This window comes from Rattus rattus, chromosome 2, assembly GCF_011064425.1.
Source record: "Rattus rattus isolate New Zealand chromosome 2, Rrattus_CSIRO_v1, whole genome shotgun sequence".
NCBI classification, from domain to species: domain Eukaryota; kingdom Metazoa; phylum Chordata; class Mammalia; order Rodentia; family Muridae; genus Rattus; species Rattus rattus.
In genome coordinates, this window is record NC_046155.1 from 25,252,561 (window position 1) to 25,276,487 (window position 23,927).

Below are 23,927 nucleotides of genomic sequence, written 5' to 3' on the forward strand. Positions count from 1 at the left end.
CTTGTTTGTCTCGGTCTTGACAGGTTTATGTTTCGAGAAACAGAACCCTGCTGTTTGTGTACAAAGGGTTCCATGTTGTTGTTCAGAACAGAAGCCAATTTCCAAGATGCCAGATGGGGCAGATGTGGGTGGGTCAGCTTCAGAGGATATTCCTTTTCTGTTGTTGGATTGTTTACTTGCTTGCTTGGTGTGTGTGTGTGTGTGTGTGTGTGTGTGTGTGTGTGTGTGTGTGTGTGTGTGTGTGTGTGTGTGTGTGTGTGTGTGTGGTGTGTGTGTGTGTGTGGTGTATGTGTGTGGTGTGTTTTGTGTGTGTTGTGTATGGTATGTGTGTGGTATGTATGTGTGTGTGTGTGGTGTGTGTGGCCTGTGTGTGTGGTGTGTGTGTGTGTGTGTGTGTGTCTGTGTGTGTGTGTGTGTGTGTATGTGTGTGTGTGTGTGTGTGTGTGTGTGTGTGTGTGTGTGTGTGTGTGTGTGTGTGTATGTGTGTGTGTGTGTGTGTGTGTGTGTGTGTGTGTGTGTGTGTGTGTGTGTGTGTGTGTGTGTGTGTGTGTGTGTGTGTGTGTGTGTGTGTGTGTGTGTGTGTGTGTGTGTGTGTTACTTGTACTGGCTGATGTCTTTGCTTGTTTGCTTTGAGGCAGGGTCTCACTTTGTAGCCCTGGCTGACCTGGAACTTACTATGGAGACCAGTCAGACTTTGAACTGGTAGTAATTCTCCTGCAGCCAGCCATCTCTTGGGTGCTGGGATTGCAGGTAGGTGCCACCAGGCCCAGCTGACAATTGCTTTTTGCTGCCATGCTCTGACTAGCCTGCACAAATTCATGAACTTGATTTCAGGATGTCAGGATATGGCCATGAGAAATCCCAGTGTGGTGGATACTTGGCCTGTTTCTCTGATAAAATATTCTGAGGAAAAGAAGGAAGAAAGGAAGGAAGGCAGGAAGGGGGAAGCAAAAGAAGGAAGGAAGGAAGGAAGGAGGAAGCAAAGGAAGGAAGGAAGGAAGGAAGGAAGGAAGGAAGGAAGGAAGGAAGGAAGGAAGGACAGACGGGTAGGTTTATATCGGCTCACAATTCGATGACATGGTCCATCAGGGTAGGGACGTCATGTGGACACATTGCATCCACAGTCAGAAAACAGCGTTGTGAGTGCTGTGCTCAGCTGCCTTTCTCCATTTTATTCAGCCTGGACACCAGCCGTGGAATAGCACTACTCACGCTACTCACAGTGGGCAGGACCTCCTGACTGCAGTTAACCTAATCATGCCCCACAGGCTTATCTCCGAGGTGATGTCCGATCCTGCCAAATTGACAGCTGGCAGAATCCACCACCCCAGTCTTCCCAGTCAGGGTATCACAAATAGCTCCCAGCAAACTCACCCCCTCTAAGACTCCACCTCTGATGATGCCAGAGGATGACCCTGGAAATCTCCTGACCCAGGAGGAACCCAGAAATTAAACATGGTCTAGATTTTAAAATAGCAGGCATAAACTGGTATTATACTAGTTACTAATTGATTGATAGATTGGTTAACTATAAGTTAGACTTAAGAAACTCAAAACATAATTTTCCCTAGAAGCTGAGCCAACATGGGCTTCATAAGGAGTCCCATCTCAGACACACATTTATATTCTCCTAAGGCAGCATTGTACATAATAGTTAAACTTCTGGATAGCCAACAAAACCCTGATCATCCCATAATATAGTTCACATTTTAATTTCTAGCCAAAATGAACTCAATCGGAACTATAGCATTACTTTAGGAAAAAAAGTTTGATTTTTAAATTCAATATAGGAGAGGCCTTGCCCCCTTATTCTCCTTACTGTAGTTTCAGAGAAAGAAGACTGTATGCCCAGACAGCATTATACAGTAGTTCCTGTGTGTCTTGTATCATGTACTGTAACAACCTGTGTGCTTCTGAGGACCCGGCCTCCCTCTGCCTCCAGGACAGAGTGGGGCTGTTGAAGGGGGCTGGTGTCTTCTGACACCAGGCTAATCAGTTAAGCTCCAGGTTTTGCCAGCAGCAGGAAAGGAGCCCCCTGACTTGAGGTCAACAAGAGGACACACTGCCCACCTCCAGCCACCATGGCAACCATTCTGTGTGTCGGAAGCATTTTGTTGTAGTTCAGAGCCATCTTAACCACCACCAGCACCAATAAAGTACAGAAAGTCCACAGTGAAAGATTTCCTTCAAGTCATTCCCCTTGCGTACGTTGTACAAGCGCGTCACCAATCCCTGCTGACATTGTCCCATTCCTCCGTAGGTGAAAAGCATGGCACAGTACGTCCATAACCTGGATAAACGGGACAGTTTTCGGAGGACTCGTTTTTCTGACCGCTTCAAGGATGACATAACTACTATTGTTAACGTGGTCACCTCGGAGATAGCAGCCCTTCTGGTGAAACCTCAGAAGGTAACCAACCGTGCGTTCCCACTTTATAAATCGTTTGCCTTGACCATGTCGCTTTAATAAGCAGAAAAAAAAATAAACCTCACTGGAAAACTAGTTAAAACGTAACAATAGTTAAAATATGCCGGACCGTACTCTGGGGTGTGGCTGGAGACTGCTGTAAAGACATCGCAATGCGATTTATCATTTAAGTGATTTTATCAGAGAAAATAGTCCTGCTCTCGGGATCCAGTCTGCAGTTGAATGGAGCCAATAGTGGATGTTTGCCATCTACTTGAAAATGAGTTCAAAAATCTACTCCTGGACAGGGACAATGAGGGCAGCGGTTCGTAAGATATAAAGTACTGGTGTCTTGTGGGTATGATTTTTGTACCAGTCTATAGCTTGAAATCATTTCACAATTAAAGTTTAAAACTAAATATAGCTAGGAATGTAGTGGGCCAGCAAGCTGGCTCTGAGAATGAGGGTACAACTTGCCGCCAAGCCCGATGGACCTAAGTCCAGTCCCCCAAACCTGTGTGATGAAAGTGGGGAACCAGCTCTTGCATTTGTCTCCTGATCCTTACAATGCACCACAAATACATGTGACTCTAATTTTTTTATTTATTTATATTTATAATTATTTATTTATTTAGAGATGGGGTCTTACTATGTAGCTATGAAATTCACTATGTAAAAAAATCCCATAACTAAGAGTACCGTGAAATAATAAGAGAAATAAAACAGAAAAACCATACAAAAACAAAAACTAGCCTGGCTCCAATTTTTGAAAAAAAAAAAAAAAAATCACCCTCCCAAGTGTAACTGACATCTTTCAGACCGAGAACCCTGCCTAATTGGAAAAGAAAAAATTCCTAAGCGTTTTTATCCTGACTGGATTTTTTTTTTTTTAATAATCCTTGCAAATTAAGAAGTTCTCTCCCAGGGGCTGGAGGAATGGCCCCGCAGTTATAAGCACTTACAGGGAAGACCAGACCAGGTTTGGTTCCCCTCAAAAAACCATGCGATGGGCTTACAAATCTTCACTCAGACACATAAAATAAATAAGGCTAACATGTGTTTTAAATCGATCTCTTTGAAGATAGTGGATGCTTCTCAAGTTAGTTTGCACACTCCACCCCAACCAAAAGGTGTTTAGCCAGAAGCCGGGTGTTCGACGCCTTTAATCCCGGCGCTGAGAAGGCAGAGCAGGTAGAACTCTGAGTTCAAGGCAGGCCTGGTCTACAGGGTGAGTTCCAGGACAGATAGGGACACAGAGAAACCCTGCATCAAAAGGGAAAAAAAAGAATAAAAACAAAAAAAAATACTGAAAATGAACAAAATTGCCCAGGTATGGTAGCACATGTTTATATTCTCAGAATTCAGGAGCTGAGGTAAGAGGACGAGAAACCCAAAGCCAGCCTGCGTTACATAGTAAGATGACATGGAATAAACCCAAACAAGGAAAAGTTTAAGTTAAAAGTACTTTTAATTATCTTTATTAAGTAAATAAAACTTTTAAAATGTAAAACTTCACAGCCCCCCAATTGTCTATATGGAATGGGGTTGATCATAGACCTCTAATTTTGTGTGTACAAAACAAGACAGATGGAAAACAGTACGTCTAGAATTAAACTTCACCCAGAAGGATGGTGGGTAATAGAATAGTCTCTTCCCCTCCCAGTGTTCACACCAGGGACCTGGTGGTTCCAGCCCAGGGTTAAACCGTATGACGTGTGCTGGCTTTACAGGAAAGTGAGCAGGCCGAGAAGATCAACATCAGCCTGGCCTTCTTCCTGTATGACCTCCTCTCAATCATGGACAGAGGCTTCGTGTTCAACCTCATCAAGCATTACTGCACTCAGGTGAGCACCCTGGAGCGGCTGCTTCAGCCCCTCCCCACTCACTGCTTAGGTGACAGAGCACTGCCTCCCTCAGTGGGACCCCCACACTGCACATCTTGGACTGTCACCATCTGTAGGGTGTGCAGGTTCTTCAGCCACAGTGGATCGCTTGCACCCCTGGAGCATGCACCAAGTCAGTCAGCAAGTCAGTCAGCAAGTCGGTCAGCAAGTCAGTCAGCAAGTCAGTCAGCAAGTCGGTCAGCAAGTCAGTCAGGAAGTCAGTCTGAGGAAACGGAATTTTCTCAGCAGTGTGGTTTCCTCCAGTTAACATTTAAGAGACATCCCAGGACGGTGCATTTAACCTTTGATCAGGGCATTCAGAGTTTGAGACTGGTTACAGTGGCTTCATGCGCAAACATGAGGACCAGTTTAGAGCCACAGCACCCACCAAGAAGCTGGTGATGTAAGCCTCTCACCCCAGTGTTCCTAGAGACAGACATTGGAAGTGGAGCTAAGGCAGATCCCAAGGGCTTGCTGGAAAGCCATAGAGGAAAGCACTTGACATTCTTCTGACCTGCATATCACACGCACACACACATACACACACACACACACACACACACACACACACACACACACACACAGGGGCGGGAGAGGGGAGAAAATATGAGATTTCTTTTTAATCATTAGAATTATTAATTAAGGGGTTGGGGATTTAGCTCAGTGGTAGAGCGCTTGCCTAGCAAGCGCAAGGCCTTGGGACCTCAGCTCTGGAAAAAAAAATATTATTAATTAAATTATGGTTTGAGGTTCTAATCTTAAAAAACAAACAAACAAAACAACACCTGATAAACTCAGATGGACTTTCCAGGAGCATGAAGCACATATTTGTTCAATGCAGCACGAGTGATAACTCTTCCCCAGAGGTTTGTCGTGGTGGATGTTTTGAGACAGTCTCACTACGTAACTCTGCCCGTCCTAGAACTACGTAAACCAGGCACACAGAGATCAGCTTACCCCATGTCCCGAGTGATGGGATAAAAGACACGGGCCACCTTGCCCAGCTTTCTCCCCTAAAGTTTTGAACACAGTTCTTTCTTGACTGTCCCGTTTAGAATGTCCTAGCAATAGGAATATAAACATCAGATATTGTTGCTACGCCTCTTCTTCCGTATTTCTTCTCTTCACCACGGCCAACATGTCTGCTGCTATTACCACAATAATAACAACCACCATCCCTCTCCCCACCCCAGGCTGTCATCCCTGGACTCAGAAGAGTTAGTAATGTAATGGCTTTAAAATGCTTCCATTTCTGTGCCTCTCGGTTTCCTTGTTTGCAAAATGCAAGGACTCTCTTCTGTGGGGCTTTGAGGGCTATCGTGCTTTATCAAGGAGAAAGATGTGAGCAGAAGAGACACGAGAGAAAAAGTCCTTCCCACTGTGACCATCCGAAGGCTTCCAACAAGAAGCCACCATCCAGGAGAACCAGGAGTGGCCAAAGCTCAGGCGCTCTCGTGTGTGTGTGTGTGTGTGTGTGTGTGTGTGTGTGTCCGTCTGCCTGTCTCTGTGTGTCTCTTTTGTCTGTGTGCCTCTGTCTAACTCTCTGTGTGTTCCTGTCTATCTCTCTGTGTGTGTCTTTCTCTGTGTGTCTGTGTAGTGGGTGACCCATCGCTCTGCAGCACAGTAGGAATCTGGGTCAGGTTGCTGGAGGGACGGTAGGCTCTACCTTCTCAGTAGGAAACAGCTGCGTATCAAGGGCTCGTGAGCTCTGCAAAGTAGGAGCTAACGGCTGGAAATCTGTTTGGGTTTGAGCTGCTCTTCACATTTTGGTTGTGAGCCTACCCTTTAACAGCCGAGTCATCTCCACAACCCATTGAGCTGCTCTTTGAAAAGAAATAGAGGAAGACCCTCGACTTTGTAAACCCATTGCCATTGCTCAGGGCCTCATAGGAAACATGAGAGGCAGCTGCACAGAGGTCCGTCAGATTCTTGCTTGGAACAACTACTGCACAGAGCTGCACAGTGAGCGCTCCGCAGATACTGATGGTGCTTATGTAATTTAAAACACTTAATTTGTTAATTAGTTAATCATAAATTCTGATTAAAACTATAAAGCGGCTAACTTTAATCCCAGCATTCATGGAGACAGAAGTATGTGGATCTCTGTGAGTTCAAGGCCAGCCTGGTCTATATAAAGTTTCTGGTCAGCCAAGGCTACATAGCAAATCCTTGTCTTAAAAAAGGCAGAAGATCCCTACCAAGTGATTTCTTCTTAACTAAAAATTGTAGAGTGTATTATATGAAACTAAAGATACAGCATTCTAGCAATATTATTAAATAATTTAGCTACAGTGCTTTTAAGTATTAAATTATATATCAAACAGCTAATGTGCATTTGAAGTTATAAGTAAGGCATATTTTAGAGGTATATTAATAATTTCTTAATTTGAAGATTTCTTATTTATGAAGTTAAAATAGTTTGAATTTTTCTGTACATTTTGTCTTCTTCCACTACACATTGCATTATTTTATAATTGTGAAATAAAAATACACTACCTAAAAAAGTTTCTAAACATAATTTTTGTTAAATTAGGACAGAATGTTAACTTCAGATATTTGAAAAAATGCTAAGTAAATGTGGACAAAGTATTATGGGTCAAATAATTTTTAATACAAAAATTAATAATAGATCTGTCCATTTTACAACTAAATTTTGAAAGCATTAAAAACTATTCATAAACTTTCATGCCCTAAAAACTTGGAGATTAATTCAAATTGACAAGTTTTGGAACAGTCAAGAAAAGATAACTGATTTTAATATCAGCCCTTTTAAAAAGGATGGAGGTTTTGGTAAGAAATATTAGTATAAGCATTAGTCATAAGCATTGATGCTTTGAAAATTCTTTCAAGAAAATACGAAATACTGGCTGTCTAAATCCATTCAGGGCATGGGAGATCAGAGTTAATATTAAAACGTTTTCTGTTTCCTATGCTACCCATGTTCAAAACAGGAATATAACACATATTTGACAACACGCTTTTATAAAAGGGAATCCTAAATTACCAGGCTTGGTATTACTTTATTCTGTTTCCAATACTCTCTCAGACCATCAGAGGGAATGACTTCTGATATATTGGAAATCCCCGTACGTGCTCAAAAGTCTTTGGGAGGGGGGTGTATTCAAATAACCGATGTCAACTTTGGTGTATGTTGGTATGGCAGACAAGTCGGTAGTGAGGAAGCACGTGGTTTAGAGCCAACACAGGGAGATGGTCCCTGGCTTGTTTATATAACACCCCTTTCCAAGCCAAATCAACCCCCAAGTTTCCCAGAGCAGCGGGGATGGGCAACTGTGTAGGGTGGGGCCTCTTTTCTTCCAAAATAAAAATAAGGCCACCCACAGCACACAGCCTCCTACCATGTGCAACGCTGTCTTCCACTGTCGCTTGTCACTTCTCGGTGGCAGTTTGTAGTTCAGCCTCTTAGGCACAGTTGAATTTTCAGAGAATGTGACCAGCTGTGCTATGCCGGAGCCATACCTCAAGCTTATTTTCTACACAGGTTTGCTGTGGTGTTGAGTAGACACCCTAAGGTTGGGGCAAGGACTCCCATTTGGGGCTGGGGCCTGCTGTTAAGAATAGTAGCGAATAACAGTTGGCTAGAGCTCCCGGAGTGGCATTTGTTGCTCTCTCAGGTTAACCTTTACTCCAGTTGGTGTCTAACTGTGCAGAGGAAGAATGTGTTAGTGCCTGTTAAAGTCGGTTCCAGTTACCCTACACTAAACATCCTTTCCTCTCCCTCTTTCCTTTCAGCTATCAGCCAAGCTTAACACCCTTCCAACCCTCATTTCCATGCGGCTGGAGTTCCTGAGAATCCTCTGCAGCCACGAGCACTACCTCAACTTGAACCTGCTCTTCATGAATCCTGATACCGCACCAGCCTCTCCCTGTCCCTCCATATCCTCCCAGGTAGTCTGCCAACTACAGGAAAGGCACGAGCTACTTCGTTCATTAGCTTCGTTCAATCACGCATCTCCTATAAAGGTTGCTCTTACTAATTAGAGGAAAACCACGCGATTCAAACCAGATCGCTTGATCCAGATGTGGGCTTTAGGGTTCCCTGAGGCCACAGCATCTGAGTTGATCATTTACAAATCGAGTAATTTGGCCCAAGGGTCCCTGATGAGGCTAGCCGCGTAGGAAGAAAGCTGTAAGCCTCCAAAAACGAAGAAACTCGGGTCTCAAGTCCTCCTTCTTCGACATTAACCAATTGTTGTACAATATAGTGTGTAAATACAGGCTTAGTATAGTTGCACATGCAGGGTTCCAAAGTCAAGCAAGTTTTGGAACCACTGTGCTAGCCTGGTTTCTTTGTCAGACATCTTACAAAGAAAGAGGTCCAGGAGGGGGAGGGCATGAGAAGTAGATTCCGGACATGGTCTAACCTGACCGTGGGAATGTCCTTACTGCCTCCGCACCAGAGGTTTCTCAAGGAATTAGTGTCCTCTAGAAAACCCTCAAGGAAATGCTATTTTACAGCCCCAATTTCTCAGGATGGTGTTAGATTCTAGTCTGCTGCGTACCCTTGGTACTAGTGCAAAGGGAAAGGCGTGTCTAATGCTGGGGTTAACGTGAAGTGCAGGGGGAAGCACCTTAGTTCTAAGACTAAGAGGATGGGGTGGGGGAGGGGAAAAGGGAAGGGGGATTGCTTGGGCCCAAGAGTTAGTTCTAGATCAGCCTGAGCATTATAGTGAAGCCTCAGTTTTTTATTTATAATAATAATAATAATAATAATAATAATAATAATAATAATAATAATAAGAAGAAGAAGAAGAAGAAGAAGAAGTAGTAGTAGTAGTAGTAGTAGTAGTCAGCTTAGCTATTTGTGCCAGATGATATACCCAAGGCTAGCTCCATGACCATTATTATGTGATTCCGAATGTATTTATTATTTGTCTGTCTGTTCTGTGGGCTGAAGCCTATAACTTCCCCATGCTGACCTTGCCCTGAGTCTTCCTCCCATGCTTCTCTTCTGGCTACCCCAAGGAGTTGACAGATCCAGGGCCCCTTCCCAGCAAAGCTCCAGGACTTGCAGGGACATTTACTTCTGCTGTTCCTGGTGAAGGGTGACATGCTCCTGAAGTAAGAACACAGGGCAGGAGTGGCCTAGGACTGCCAACTCTGGCATTTTCATAGCAAACACCACTTCTGGCGCCAGGCTAGCAGCATCCAGACACTGTGCTTAGGTGACCTTCAGAAGGGGTGCTGGGAAAACAGACCACGGCTCGGGGCTGGGCACAGTCCTTATTTCTCTGTGTACTTATTTCCTGGGCTGTTCATCTGCAACTTTTGATATCAGACAGGCAAGGAGGGGATTAACTAGTTGTCATTAGTTCTGTTTTCATTTTGCTGTTCTGGTAACCTGGTGATGTTAGGTATGTGTTCTGCCACTGAGCCTGACCCCTAGTTAGCTTCTCAGCCGAACCCGAGTGCCCCGTTTTCATGTTCATGTTGGTCAGTCAGTGCATACACTGTCTGGCCAGAACTCCATAAATGCGCCAGCACTGTTTTAATTGCAGCCCTTAACCCTCATAAAGCGTCGTCTGTGTTTCTGCAGAACTCAAGCTCCTGCTCCAGTTTCCAGGACCAAAAGATTGCCAGCATGTTCGATCTGACCCCAGAGTACCGCCAGCAGCACTTCCTCACAGGGCTCCTCTTCACAGAACTGGCCGTCGCCCTGGATGCTGAAGGGGACGGGTAAGTGGCCTAAAATGGAACCTGAAGGGAAAAATGTTAATAGCGTTTCCAGTTCAACTTCTTATGTATACAGCAAGACCCCAGAACTTTACCACTTGCCAGTTTTAAGAAGAGCTCCTGTCTTGAGAAAATGGTACCCATGAAGTATAGAGGGGAAAGGGGATTAGAGGAGCCGTGAGAGGAACTTGTTTTTACAGCACTGGGAATTGAACCCAGAGCCTCCCACACAGCAGGCAAGCAATCTACCGCTGAGGCACGTCCCCAGCCCCAAATTTCTATTGTTTGTTTGTTTCTGATTTTCGTGACAAGAGTTTCTCTGTGTAGTCCTGACTGTCCTAGAACTCACTTTGTAGACCAGGCTTACCTCAAACTCAGAGATCCACCTGCTCGTGCCTCCCAAGCACTGGGATTAAAGGTGTGCACCACCACCATACCTGCCTCAAAATGACTTCTTCTTCTTCTTCTTTTTTTTTTTTTTGTTTAAAGATTTGTTTATATTTATATGAGTACATTGCAGATGTCTTCAGACAAATACCAGAAGAGTACATTGGATTCCGTTACAGAAGATTGTGAGTCACCATGTGGGTCCTGGGATTTGAACTCAGGACCTCTGGAAGAGCAGTCAGTGCTCTTAACTGCTGAGCCATCTCTCCAGCTATCAAAATGACTTCTAACAGTCCCTCGTTTGAGCAGAATTTGCAGAGAATGTTTTGCTCAGTGAATTCCCCGGGGCAAACCCATTTTGCAGGGGAAGCTGCTGAGGTGGAACCCAGGGCTTTGTACACGCTGAGCATGGGCTCCTTCGCTAAGCTCTACCATCAGCCCTAACAAGGTCACCTCTGACAAAGTGAGCACACAGAGGGGAAATACCAGAATGCCGCTGTCCAAGGCTGGCAAAGGAAGCGACGGTTAAGAAGGCAGCTGTCCTATGTCTAGGTTACACTTTCTATGGACTAGCCTTCCCAGACAAAGACAGAGGCCAGAGGCCTGGGTCTTGTGAATCTTCTCACTGTCCGTACCTGGGCATCTGAACACATAGCAGCACCCAGCCTTACTTGTTGGATCATGGCTTATATTCTGTCATCTTCTCTCCGCTCTAACTAAAGTCCAATTTTCTCAGAATTTCTTGTCCTATAACTAACATATTTTCCAGCAACACAAAGCGCCCTGGGATATGTGCTGACAAGATCCCGAAAGAAGGAAATTTGAACACAGAAGAATTTGCCTTTTGATATGAACACCCCCATCTTCATCTTCTTGATTGTTTTTAATAAATAACAGACCTTTAATAATTTCCGAAAGTACCATCTGTATTCACATTAGCGGTAGTTTTTAGTTTTCTATTTTTGTTCCAGTTGGAACAGAACCCCTGGCATCTGGTTTTGATCCTTGTAAAGTCATTGCTGGGATATCCTGCATAGCTTAGCTGTTTTGGGGCTTCACCGTGGAAACTAGACTGGCCTCAAACTTACAGAGATCCCCCTGCCTCTGCCCCCTGAGTACTGGAATCAAAGCCATGTGCCACCATGCCCAGCTCCTAATTTTTTTTTGAAGAGCATTTTCCCAAAGAAAATGTGGTCATAAGGATACAAAAAGATGTCCTGAATCGCTAACAGTCAGGCAATGCTTCATTAAAAGTGATTAAATATCACATCCTGCCTACTAGGACAGTTATGATCAAAAATACAGACAGGTAGAGCTGTGGCTAAGTGGCAGACCACTTCTCTAGCATGTGTTAAGACCTGGGTTCAACACCCCCCCCCAACTCCAGCAATTTTAAAAGAAGAAAAAGAATATGGTGACAAAAGAAAAAAGAAAAGACAGATGATATAACACTCAGACACAGCTGGTAGGAGGGCAACATGGCTCTTTAGAGGTAAAACTGGAGTTCTGCTTCCAGTAGTTTGACTGAGGTGTATGCCCAAGAGATACATACTTACTCCACAGGAAAAACCAGAAGCATTCTTCATCTGTGATAGTTCTAAAATAGAAACAACTCAAACGTTCATCAATTGATGGATGGATAAATGAAAGTATTTTCTGTGCACAATGAATCATTACTCAGTATCCAAGAGGAATGAAGTATGTATACAATATGATAATGAACTTGAGAACAGCAAGCTGAAGACTAGACCAGGGTTGTAACAGATTGTCTACTCTGTGTTGCCTGCTTTTCACATTGTCACTGAATTGTCCCCGATCCCTTTGCACTCTGGTTTAAGAGCACAGGGCCTCCCTCACCATAGCCCGGTTTCTCTGTGTTATGTCAACAGAATTAGCAGAGTACAGAGAAAAGCCGTGAGTGCCATCCACAGCCTTCTGAGTTCTCACGACCTGGATCCACGGTGTCTCAAACCAGAAGTGAAAGTCAAAATCGCTGCCCTTTACCTGCCGTTGGTCGGCATCATTCTGGATGCACTGCCACAGCTCTATGACTTTACAGGTAAGGATCTGTTTCCTGTCTTAGATTAGGGAGGCCCTGCCAGATGCCTCTCACACAGGAAACAGGGGCTCTCATCAGCTGGGAGGTGCCTCACAGCAGTGACCACCAAAGCGTTTTCTGACCCAGACAGGTTTTTTAAGACACATAATTATATGGGGTCCTTTTTGTTCATCATTTCATTGATCTGCTAGTTTATGATTGTCACTAACTGAACCAAAACGATGAGCTATAACAGAACTAACCATTCTCATTTAGGATCACTACTCTGTTACCTTCAAATAAACATGCTCCTTCTCTTTAGTGAGGCTTACAAGGAAGTACCTGAAATCAAGCAACTTTTTGCTCTATACCAACCAACTGACACACAATCCAAGGTGCCTTTCAGTATTAGGAAATTATGCCACAGCAGATTTTGATTTTGTCAACAAGAGGTCCATTGTTCGACTACAAGAAAAAAAGCACAAATTTAAAAAAAAAAATCCCACTGCTTGGCTTTCTGTTCCTATTATAGTGTGGAGCAGAGAATATGGGTGAGAGTCCAGCATCCCGGTTACTTCCAAGCAGTCCTTGCTCTGTGAGATTGCAGAGGTTACCACGCTGGGTTTTGCTGATGAAATGAGCTAGAGCCTGGAGAGTGCCTGCCTGAACCCAGCCATCCTTACCAGGCAGTCGCCAGTGAGTTAGAGAACCATCTGAGCCATGAACCCGTGAGCCTTGAGAACTATGCCACTTCCTCCAAGTGCAGTGTCATGCTTGACTAAATCGTTTGTAAAGTCATGACAATAACAATTATTTAGTTCATTAAACAATAAGACTGGGTTTAGGGAGATAGCTTAGTAAAGAGCTTGCCATCCACGGGTATCTACATTCGATTTCCAGAACTCACTTAAAAATCTCTGACATGCGATATACACTTGTGATCCCAGCACTGGAAGGATGCGACAGGAAGATCCTTGGGAACAATTCAGTCAGTCAGCCAGGGAAAACAAAGGAACAAAGGTTTTGTGCCTGAGGAATAAAACCCAAAGTCCTCTCCTGACTTCCAAATGCACACGTGTAGTCTCACACCCTTCATGTGCAAACAGATACACAAAAGACACCAATCACCTAGAACCTTTCATTCATGCACACCGTAGAGTGAAAAGCAAGCATTCCTGTGGAAGTAGTTATTTCTCTTCTTTATTAAAAACAACAACAAAAATTCCTGCTGTAAATCAGCAAGGAGAAAGCTCAGCAGTTAAGAGCTCCTGCTTCTCTTGCAGAGGACCCAGGTTCTGTTCCCTGCACCTACAATGTGGCCTACAACTGTCTGTAACTCCAGTTCCACAAGATCTGACGCCCTCTTTTGTCCTCTACAGTGAACATACACACATGTACGGCAAATACTCGCACACATCGAATAAGAATAAATATTTAAAAAGACAACTCAGGGTCTGGGCAGATCGTGCAGAACTTAAGTGTACTTGCTGCTCTTGCAAAGGACCTGGGTTTGGTTCCCTGCACTTCACAACTGCATGTAACTCCAGGGCCAGAGGACTTGAGCCCTCTCCTGCCCTCCCCAAATGCCCGAGCATATACATGCATGCAGATATATGCAGGCACTAATGCCTACACATAAAGATTTTTTAAAAAGCAATTTGTTTTTCCTTTTAAAGATACATCTCATGGGGCTGGAGAGATTGGAGAGACAGTTCCTTGTTTAAAAGAACTGGCTGCTCTTCCAGAGGACCCAGGATCAATTCTCAGCATCCACCTGGCAGCTCATAGCTGCCTGTAACTCTGGTTCCAGGGGATCCAATGCCCCATTCTAGCCTCTTAGGGCTCAAGCATGAAAGTGGCATACAGACTCACATGTGACAAAACACCAATTTTTTTTTTAAATTAAAAATGTTAAAGATACATCTAAAATTCAAACTTCAGCCCCATCCATTACCATAAGTGACCTTTGATGAGTTTGGCTTTTCAGTAAGAACAGATTTGTCAATTATAATAATAATAAATTAGCATTTCTTTAGACTTTTGAAACGTAATAACTTCGTACAGGATTTGTTATAATGACATATTATTTCTACAGGGTACTTACTCTGTAGTTACAGTCCATTGAGTCATTATTTAAGATAGAGTATCATAACCCAGAAAAAGTTTTACAAAACTTTAAAAGCTTTTATTTTTTTACCATCTAAAAAATTAATTCATAGCCCAAGCTTACACTCAACATTTTGTTTGTTTTAAGCCTGACTGCTTTTTCTACATAGGAATAATACATATACAGATACATACACATATACATATATATGTATACACACACACATATATATATATCCATCCAGTTTTGGGTTACATGCTGACTTTAGTGAGTAAGATGCGTCTGTCACTTGTAGGGTTGAAGACAGGGAAATGTGGTCGTTGGCTTGACGACGCCCATGGCGATGTTTAATTGCAGATGCTCGCAGTGGAAGGAGCCGTGCCAGTGGCTCATATGAAGAACAAGATGTGGCCAATGGAATCAACCAGAATGTGGCCCTGGCCATAGCAGGGAATCATTTTAATTTGAAGACCAGCGGAGCAATGCTGTCTTCCTTGGTATGTCTGTACGCTTCTTGAGTGTATTTCTTGTTGGTGTCACCTCCTTCCGACTTCTGATAGAACCCAGCTTGGAACAGCCCTGCTTCTGCCTCAACACCGTGATACAGGAATCCGTGAAGCTGATGGCTGAGAAGCACTCTGATCAGATAGCTACCGGAACAGCAAGAGATGCCCATGACAGGATTAGCCAGTCCCAGTGTGCCAAGCTTAGAAAACTATCAAAGACGGAAACCATTGTAGAGAAGATCAAACCAAGGCATCCATCCTTGTACTGAATGTAGGCTGGACTTTCTCTGTGTGTTTATTAGTATTACTGTTTGCCTCCCATAAATGATGAAGGGGCCAGAAGCTTCCAAAACAAAAGCTAGCCTTCCTAGGTCCGCAGGGAGTCTAAGGAGATTTGTCCTCCGACAGAGGGGATCTTAGTGGAAGGTACCCACTGCTGCACTCAGAGGTGGGAATCACCTGCTTGCCGATGTTCTTTGTCTCTTGTGAAAGCAATAGTTCATCTTCTAGCTTGGCGTTGTCATTGGTTCGTTCTTGATTGACTCGAGGAGCTTTATCTCACACTCCTAGGACGGCCCAGGGTTGCACCTACGAGGCAGTCAATTTTCTTTTGCATTTCAACATTTCTGAATCTGCAGCAAACTTGCTTGGTTTACTTCTGAGAAGGCGGGGTCTTGACACATTAGTCTTTACTAGCTGACTTTTTCTGTCATCTGTCTAGCACGTAGCAGCCTCTTCCCCTTTTATCCTCCCCCCGCGAGGGTTGGGAAGCAGGGAAATGGGACACGTGTGACGTGTGGCCACACTAATCTTAACAGTGCCTTAGATCACACTCTACGTTTGAATAATCCCCCTTACCAAGGTGGATCACACTGCTGAGGGCAGTATGGGCCTTTTATATTAATTGCCTGTAAGGAGTACAGAAGCCAGAGTTTACTGAGTAGAGCGTGTTCCCTGTGAAGTTCTAGCGGAAGACTGTCACTCTTTATAGAGTCAACCCAGAATGACTGGAGTGAGAGCAAGTTTGTCATCCATCACTTCCATCCAAGACTAAGATTTTCCTCACACAGCTGACAAATTCCTCATTGCAACGTCACGGCCACAGTCCACCGGGTGTTAGGTGCACCACATGAAACAAGGGGTCGGCTGCACATAGCTGTCTGTCTCTGTGTTATGAGTTATAGCAAGTGTGCTTAGTAGCACTCTCTAGTGAACGTTCACCACGGCCGTTACAGTGCATGGCCTGAGGACCCACCCAGACTCAAGTGAATCTTATGGTTGGTCCCATTGCAGATGGCTTTGCAAACATATAGGCTTGACCCATGCGCCAACCAGTTCGTGATCTTGATGCGAGACTGAACTGTGCATTGTTGGGTTATTCGTGGTGCCTGGTCAGGCTGGCTCTCTTCTGTAAGTGCAGTCCTCCGCTGGCCATCGTGAAGGAGAAGTCCTTGGAGATCTTAGCAGCAAGAAAGCCCCCTTTGTATCACTGATACTGAAGAGCACCATCAAGGTCCAGGGCAGACCACCAGACTGCTCGGTTCAGTGGTTCGTAGCTTAGCCCAAACTCTGCCAAGTGCACCTCTACTGAGCAGCCCCGCACCAAGCTCACATTCTCTAGCCCTGGGAAGACAGGGCTACTGAAGGCAGATCTCAGCCATGTGCTATAAGTAGGCCCAGAGGTTCTCATCTATTACACTTGTAAGTTTTCCTGTTGCCTGACTTCTCCCCACCCCCCTTCGCCTCCTTCCAGCCCTATAAGCAGTACAACATGCTGAACGCGGACACCACCCGCCACCTCATGGTCTGCTTTCTGTGGATCATGAAAAACGCGGATCAGAGCCTCATCAGGAAGTGGATCGCTGACCTGCCTTCCATGCAGCTCAACAGGATTCTAGACCTGCTGTTCATCTGTGTCTCCTGCTTTGAATACAAGGCAAGTGCAGGGTGTCTTAGCTGTCTCAATCCTGTCTTCATACTCATCCTCTAGACAGCAGCATCATCCTTCATCCTTTGTACACTGTATTATAACCCGCAGCCGGTTTGCATCTGTAGATGTGATTGTTTTGCATGGAAAGAATGTCTGCCTATTGCAGTGGGCCCATTCCTGCCAATAAAGCTTTATCCATAGGAGCCCCAGAAAAGCATCTATGGAGTATGTGGCTGAACTCGGAGATCCCACTAAACCAAGTGTGTTTCTACCTCTGTCCTCCCAGGGAAAGCAGAGTTCTGACAAAGTCAGTAACCAGGTCCTGCAGAAGTCAAGAGATGTCAAGGCCAAGCTGGAAGAGGCCCTGCTCCGTGGGGAAGGAGCCCGGGGGGAGATGATGCGACGTCGGATTCCAGGTGCGGGATAGTCCGCCCACTGCCACACAGCTCTTCACCCTTGGACGGCACTCTCTCTGACAGCAGGTTCTGGGACCCTGCGCTTGTCCCTCACCAACTCTGAGGGAAAGACTCACCCTGAAAGTGTCCCCAAATGCTGTGTTTTAACTGAGGTTTAACAGCAAGTAAAGGCCACATCTAAGAAAGTGATTTGTGGATTTGGGAAAAAAGAGCTATCTCCCTTATTTCAAAGCCCCTCTAGGGGACATGAGGCTCTGTGGCCCACGAGTCATATCCCTGAGTCATTCAAAATGCTACTGCATAAAGCAGTCTCCCAAGAAGAGTGCCAGTGTACCATCATCCTAGGGCCCCCATGACCCAAACCCCTGCACTCATCAATATGATGAATATTCCCAATAAAACGGTGACAGGTAGGCGTGGACTCTGGGGGGCTCTCAGCACTTTCACCTTACTCCCTGTCCTTCCATCCTGCAAGTTAGGGAGCCTCATGAGAACCCCTGCCCAGGAGAACTGTGGAAGACAGACTGTCTTCCAGAGCGGCCTCCAGTTCATCCAGGGCAAGCCACCACAGACATAGGCTCTGTCCCCTCAGAGCAGCAGACTCTGATGGACAGGAGACTGTGCTGATGCTTTTCAGCTAAACTGAGAACTGGACTTTTGGTTATCTTAGAGGGCTTCATGCTAATCGAATTCCTGCCACGTGTCTCTTCACTCCCAGGCACTGACCGGTTTCCAGGCCTAAATGAGAATCTGAGGTGGAGGAAGGAGCAGACACAGTGGCGGCAAGCTAACGAGAAGCTGGACAAGTGAGTCGCTCTGCACTGCCTTCCCGAACAGTCCTAACTCTTGTGCTCAGGCTGCTTGTGTTATGGAGACAACTGCATCCTTCCACAGACAGCTAAGAAAAGGAAACATAGTGTCTGTGTAAATACAGCTCCTGCTACCCAGGATGCCCAGAGATGTAAGAAGCTGTGGCTTAACTCTTAACAATGTATCCTAGTTTAAAGGAGCCTCGTTTCCACAGCTCCAGTGGATGAAAGCAATTGGTGAGGAGCAGAGAAATAGAGAAAGCAGGACCTGGTGTCCAGCCTTGCGACTCCGCATCTGGGAGTGCGTGCAAAGGTGGATGTTCAGAGATAGTTATAGTGGCCTTGCATTTTACTGTTCAAAAAAATCAAGATACTTGATTTTGGAATATTATCTTGTTGGATTTGGAAGTACATAGCAAAGCACTAGGTTGTTACAATGTTATGGAATCATTAAGGGAACAGGACAAATGCTTGGCTTAGAGTATACTCTTTCATCTCTAATTACACACAGTAGCCGCATTTGTAAAAAGCCACAAAGAAAGTTACCAAAACATTAATAATGCTCTTTGGTTTTAAAATGTAAGTGGCTGATATTTTCTTTTATTTTAATTGCATATTTTAGGTTTTTACATTTCAAATATTATCCCCTTTCTTGGTTTCCCCCTCTCCCATTCCTCCTACCCCAGCTTCTATGAGGATACTCCCCCTCCCACCTACCCACTGCCACCTCAGTACCCTGGCATTCCCCTACACTGGGGAATTAAGCTTTCACAGGACCAAGGGCTTCTCCTCCTATCGATGCCAGACAAGGCCATCCTCTGCTACATATGCAGCTGGAGCCATGGATCCCTCCATGTTTCCATGTGTACTCTTTGATTGGTGGTTTAGTCCCTGGTAGCTCTGGGGCATCTGGTTGGTTGATATTGTTGTTCTTCCTATGGGGTTGCAAACCCCTTCAGCTCCTTGAGTCCTTTCGCTAGCTCCTCCATTGGGGTCCATAGGCTCAGTCCAATGGTTAGCTGCAAGCATCCTTATCTCTATCAGTCAGGGTCTGGCAGAGCCTCTCAAGAGACATCCATGATACTTTCTTTTTCACACTTCTCATGTTTCCTACATTGGATTTGCATTTATCTATTACAATCAGAAAAATTGAAAAAAAAAAAAAAAAAAGTGAAAAATAATCTTGCTTAGATTGTAACATACACCGTGTGTGTGTGTGTGTGTGTGTGTGTGTGTGTGTGTGTGTGTGTGTGTGATCTTTGTTTGCTTTCAATTGCTCTGATAAAAACATTATGACCAAAAGCAACTTAAGGATGCCAGGGTTTATTTCATCCTGACTTACAGTTCATTACAGAATGAACCAGGGGCAGGAACCTGGAGGCAGAAACTAAAGCAGCAGGCGTGAAGAAACACTGCTTATTGCCCTGCTCTCCGTGACCTCTAGCCTGTTTTCTTATAGCTCAGAACCGCCTGCCCAGGGGTGGCAACCCCCACACTAAGCTGGGCCCCCCCCCCCGGCAATCATTAATCAGAAACAGGACTCCGTAGACTTGCCTGTAGGCAAGGTGACAGAGGCAGTTCCTCAGTTCTGAGATTCCCTCTTCCCAGATACCTCCATGGTGTGTCAAGCTGACAGGAGCCAGCCAGCACATGTGTGTATGTGTATGGTGCATCAAAGGAGGGAGGGAGAACCGTATATAATAATTTGGACATATGAGTGCTAAAGTGAAATGTGTGAGGATAGATAATGTATGTCCTTGCCTCTAAGCTGTAGGTGGCCTTATGAATCCCAGATTCACTGAGCAAAACACTGAATGATTCAAGACCCCTCATATACACCAAAGCATAAATTGTACAGCTTCATTGTGTATGAAGTGCTCACCAAGGAGAGGGATGAGAAGACTTGAATAACAGTGTTTTAGTAAAGAAGTGGTAATGTCTTCCCCATTACCATAGACTACCACATCCTAGTCAATCTATTTGGGAGGAGGGGTCAAAATTACTGTAAAAGATCACATGTTTTCCTAGAAACAGTTTAATAATTATTTTGAAAAGCATGCCAAATAATCCGGTAGCCTACGGCTTCAATGGAGGATGCTCCTTGTGCTAATCGGCGTATCTGGTACCAACTACATGGCGAGGACTTTTCCAGGAAGCAGGAATGTGCTCTTCTGTGGCTTGGAAGGGAGACCGCCACAGCTGGTCGGCCCAAAGATACATGGAGAATCACATGGTTCGCTCAGATGTCACGTGGGAACCCCAGTTGTTGGTCTTCTTAATAATGCCCCTTTGCTTAGAAGACTGGCTCACTCTGATCTCCCTAGCTGCTGTTTAAGAGCTTTGATTCTCAGTCAGTACGTTTTTGCACCTGGTTTCAGGGAGGAAATATGGATTTGAAGTTACATTGCCAGGCACTGGGCTCTGCTTTCTCTTTTCCTCTCTCCTTGCCTGACGTTCTCGTTTAGTATGGGAGGTAACTGGGAAAAACGGTGCGCAACGCCAAATGGAGGCCCAGCACCGCTTATATGGTTAGGTCATCTGCTGCACAAGATTGAGACAGGAGTGTGGCAAGGCGTGTTTGGCCGGGCTGTGTGAATTCTCTTAGGAAGCCTTTCCCATTTGCTGACGTCAGCAGGCTTCACTGTGACCACACAGGTCCTGCCAGTTCTCAGCCCCGGATCCCGGTGGGCCGCTTATTAACAGAGTGACTGATGACCCCTCCGTCCTCAGCCAGGTGGCAATTAAAACCCCTCACGTTAGAGCTACTTGGAAATGGTATAATTTCTAGATGACAGCTTCTGTCATTTTCTTTTAGGTTTATTTTAATTTTAATTAGTTGGACTGTTTCTTTTAGAGCAGTCGTTGTCTAACCTGGACCACACATTCAAACCGCCCGTGGGAACTTCCAAAGTCTGTGTCTGCATTCCTCCCCCTCCCCACTCCCCAGGGCCTCTGCATGTAGACAAGGCTGTGTTCGAACTCACAAGGTCCACCTGCCACTGCCTCCTGAGCCCTGAGATTGAAGGTGGACCCCACCACACCCAGTGACAAAGTGCCCAAAGTGCCACCTCTGCCAGTTTGTTCAGAACTTTGAAATTAGTCACACTTGAAGGTGATTCGACGCTGCAGACAAGTCTGAGCCACACTGGCGGACCTCCCAGGAGCGATGACAATATTGCATGACAATATGAATTACCTAATGCTACTGAGCTATACAGTTAAAATGACTAAGGTGGTAAGTTTTATGTTACCTGCATTTTATCACCATTCTAAAAGCAGGTTATGTACTGTCCACTATGGAACCATTAGCCACATGCAGTTCTGAAGCCTGAAGTGTGGCCGGTTCACACTGAAATATAGGATAAATAAAGCCTCGTGCAGGACGGCACATGTCAGGATTGATTTTCATATTTGTTACTTATTCACCATCTTCTTGGTGTATTAGGGTAAATAAAATATAGTAAAAATTAATATTAGCTGGGAGTGTTGTCACATACCCTTTATTCTGGTACCAAGGAGGCAGAAGCAGGTAGATCTCTATGAGTTTCAGACTAGCCTGGGCTACATGATGATCCAGGACAGCCACAGTAAGACCTTTCTAAGGAAAAGAAAAGGAAAAATAATGCCCTTAATTTCATTTTATCTTTTTTTTTTTTTGGTGTGCGGCTATCATAATATGTAAAATGATACACATGACCCCTAGTATATTACTACCAGAGAGTGTTGATCAAAGTGTGGTTGGTTGATTAGGGGGGTTGCTGTTGTTGTTTTGATACAGGATTTCAATTAGGTAGTCTTGGCTAGTCCCAGAACTCAGGCTGGCCTCAAACTCATAGAGATCCACCTGCCCATGCCTGACCCTGTTGCTGTAAATGAGGGGGGAATTAGGACTGAAGAATCTATCCTAAGGGTGAAATCAGTTTAAAATACCTTTCTTAGCACTCAGTGTTATAGACACAACAGTCCCTGGAAAGGGGAAAGGAGACCAGCTATGTGGGGAACCCCGCTCTAAGACATTGGAACTGATAGCATAATACCCCGGCATCTGTGGTAACATCTTAGCCACTGGAACATAGTAGGAAAGTCAGCTCTTCATACCTCTCCTTAAAACTAAATTTGAATGGTAAAAATAAGCTTAAAATAATACCGTTTTATCTACAGGCAGTACACTCCAATGGGTAATCAAAGCTGTGAATGGTTCCAAAGCCTTGTCTACATTTCTATGAAACGTGTCAGTCACTCTGGTAACTAAGGCAGCAGCTAAGTAAATAAATAACATGCAGGTAGTGTTACAGCATGCTCACACTGGGCAAAGCCACCATCCATCATCTGACAGGATAAATTATGGCAGCATGCGGCTCAGAGCTACCCGCAGTGTGGAGCCAACACCTTGCTTATTCTGGAATCTCTTTTTCCACTTCTCACCAAAGCACTTCAGACTCTCGCTAACTATGGGTAACTGAACCCTTGAAGGCAAAACTGTGGGAGAGGCCAGCACGTTCTTCCTTTCTGGCTTCACTTGCTGTATGAGGATGGATGGACTAGCACACAGAATGCACCAGCTCTTTAGAATTAAACCTAAAGGGGAAATGCTCTCTTCTCGGTGACTTCTGTTTCCTACCAGGTAACATCCAGTCCAGCAACCTCCAGCAGAATGTCTGTTGCCCCACCTCATGGGATATGAGTCTTACTTCCCCCTGGAGAAGGAAAGCATTCTCACTCTTAGCTAAGCAACCGTCTTTCTCCTTCTCCGGGACACTCTCCCTTTCCACAGTTCCATCACTGTTTGCCAGTGTTCACCAAGTTCAAGTCACTTCCTGTCTCTCTAGCATGTTGCAGCTCTCCCCTGCATCCTGCAACCACCCATTCAGATCCAGATAGTGCTCATGTGAGGCCCTGAGGCTTTAAGCAACTATCTGATAGGCTCACCTAATTGTTAGTAGAAACCAATAATTAACTTCTATACCCATTTTGTTATTTTTATAATTGTCATCATTATTAATAACCATGGGACTATGAATAACCTGGAGACTTCACTTTGCCATCTTCCCAATCAGACACGAATCTCAGGAAATACCTGTAGTCCTTGGATACATTGATGTGGCGGCTTTGTATGAATTCATGGTTGACTGTTGTAAAGAATCCGTTGTGACCTGGTGCATTGGTTGTCATCTCTGGCACCTGGCCAGACCACGCTGTGCTTTAATTGGTGATGTCCTTTTTTTGTTTCTTAGAACTAAGGCAGAGTTAGATCAAGAAGCCTTGATCAGTGGCAACCTGGCTACAGAAGCTAATTTGATCATACTGGACATGCAGGAAAACATCATCCAGGTGAGGATGGCACACTCCCCATCTGGCCAGCTCATGGGTGCGTTTCATGGGATCAGAAAGGGGATCCTTCATTCAAAATTGAGAAAGACATGAGCATGGTTCCAGGATGCGTTTTTTAGACTAAAGCGGGAACGTTTGGAATTTGCAGCAGAGCCTACCTTGCAGATTCCAGAGATGCCAGGCATCCTCTGGCTTTTCTGACTTGCTACTCCCTTGGAACGAGTTAGATGTTTTGAGGTGCTGACCCGCAAAGTTGACCTGGCCCAAGCACATGCTACATTTATAAAGGAGACAGGGGGCTTTTCACCAAGTGCCTGCAAGAACATTGGTAGCTAGATTTTCCCTGGTAGGTCAATACCAACTGGATAATGGCACTGGCTAAGATAGGAGTTGCTGATAACGGGGAATCGGGTCCCCTC

At 44.9% G+C, this 23,927-nt stretch overlaps 1 protein-coding gene and 1 non-coding gene across 2 annotated transcripts in view; one reads left to right on the forward strand and one right to left on the reverse strand.

The window, feature by feature from the left end:
- The window catches only part of Dock8 (dedicator of cytokinesis 8), a 189,667-nt gene that overhangs the window by 135,657 nt on the left and 30,083 nt on the right, over positions 1 to 23,927 (forward strand). The window contains exons 25-34 of the mRNA XM_032891748.1: positions 2,261 to 2,410; positions 4,138 to 4,251; positions 8,044 to 8,199; positions 9,848 to 9,987; positions 12,261 to 12,430; positions 14,874 to 15,013; positions 16,776 to 16,958; positions 17,239 to 17,368; positions 18,087 to 18,174; positions 23,412 to 23,508. Coding sequence (XP_032747639.1) covers positions 2,261 to 2,410; positions 4,138 to 4,251; positions 8,044 to 8,199; positions 9,848 to 9,987; positions 12,261 to 12,430; positions 14,874 to 15,013; positions 16,776 to 16,958; positions 17,239 to 17,368; positions 18,087 to 18,174; positions 23,412 to 23,508 — 1,368 coding nt within the window. The remainder of the gene's footprint in view (positions 1 to 2,260; positions 2,411 to 4,137; positions 4,252 to 8,043; positions 8,200 to 9,847; positions 9,988 to 12,260; positions 12,431 to 14,873; positions 15,014 to 16,775; positions 16,959 to 17,238; positions 17,369 to 18,086; positions 18,175 to 23,411; positions 23,509 to 23,927) is intronic.
- Positions 20,270 to 20,401, reverse strand: LOC116894974. Its single transcript, XR_004387165.1, has one exon. It is a non-coding gene; the product is annotated as a small nucleolar RNA SNORA24 (small nucleolar RNA).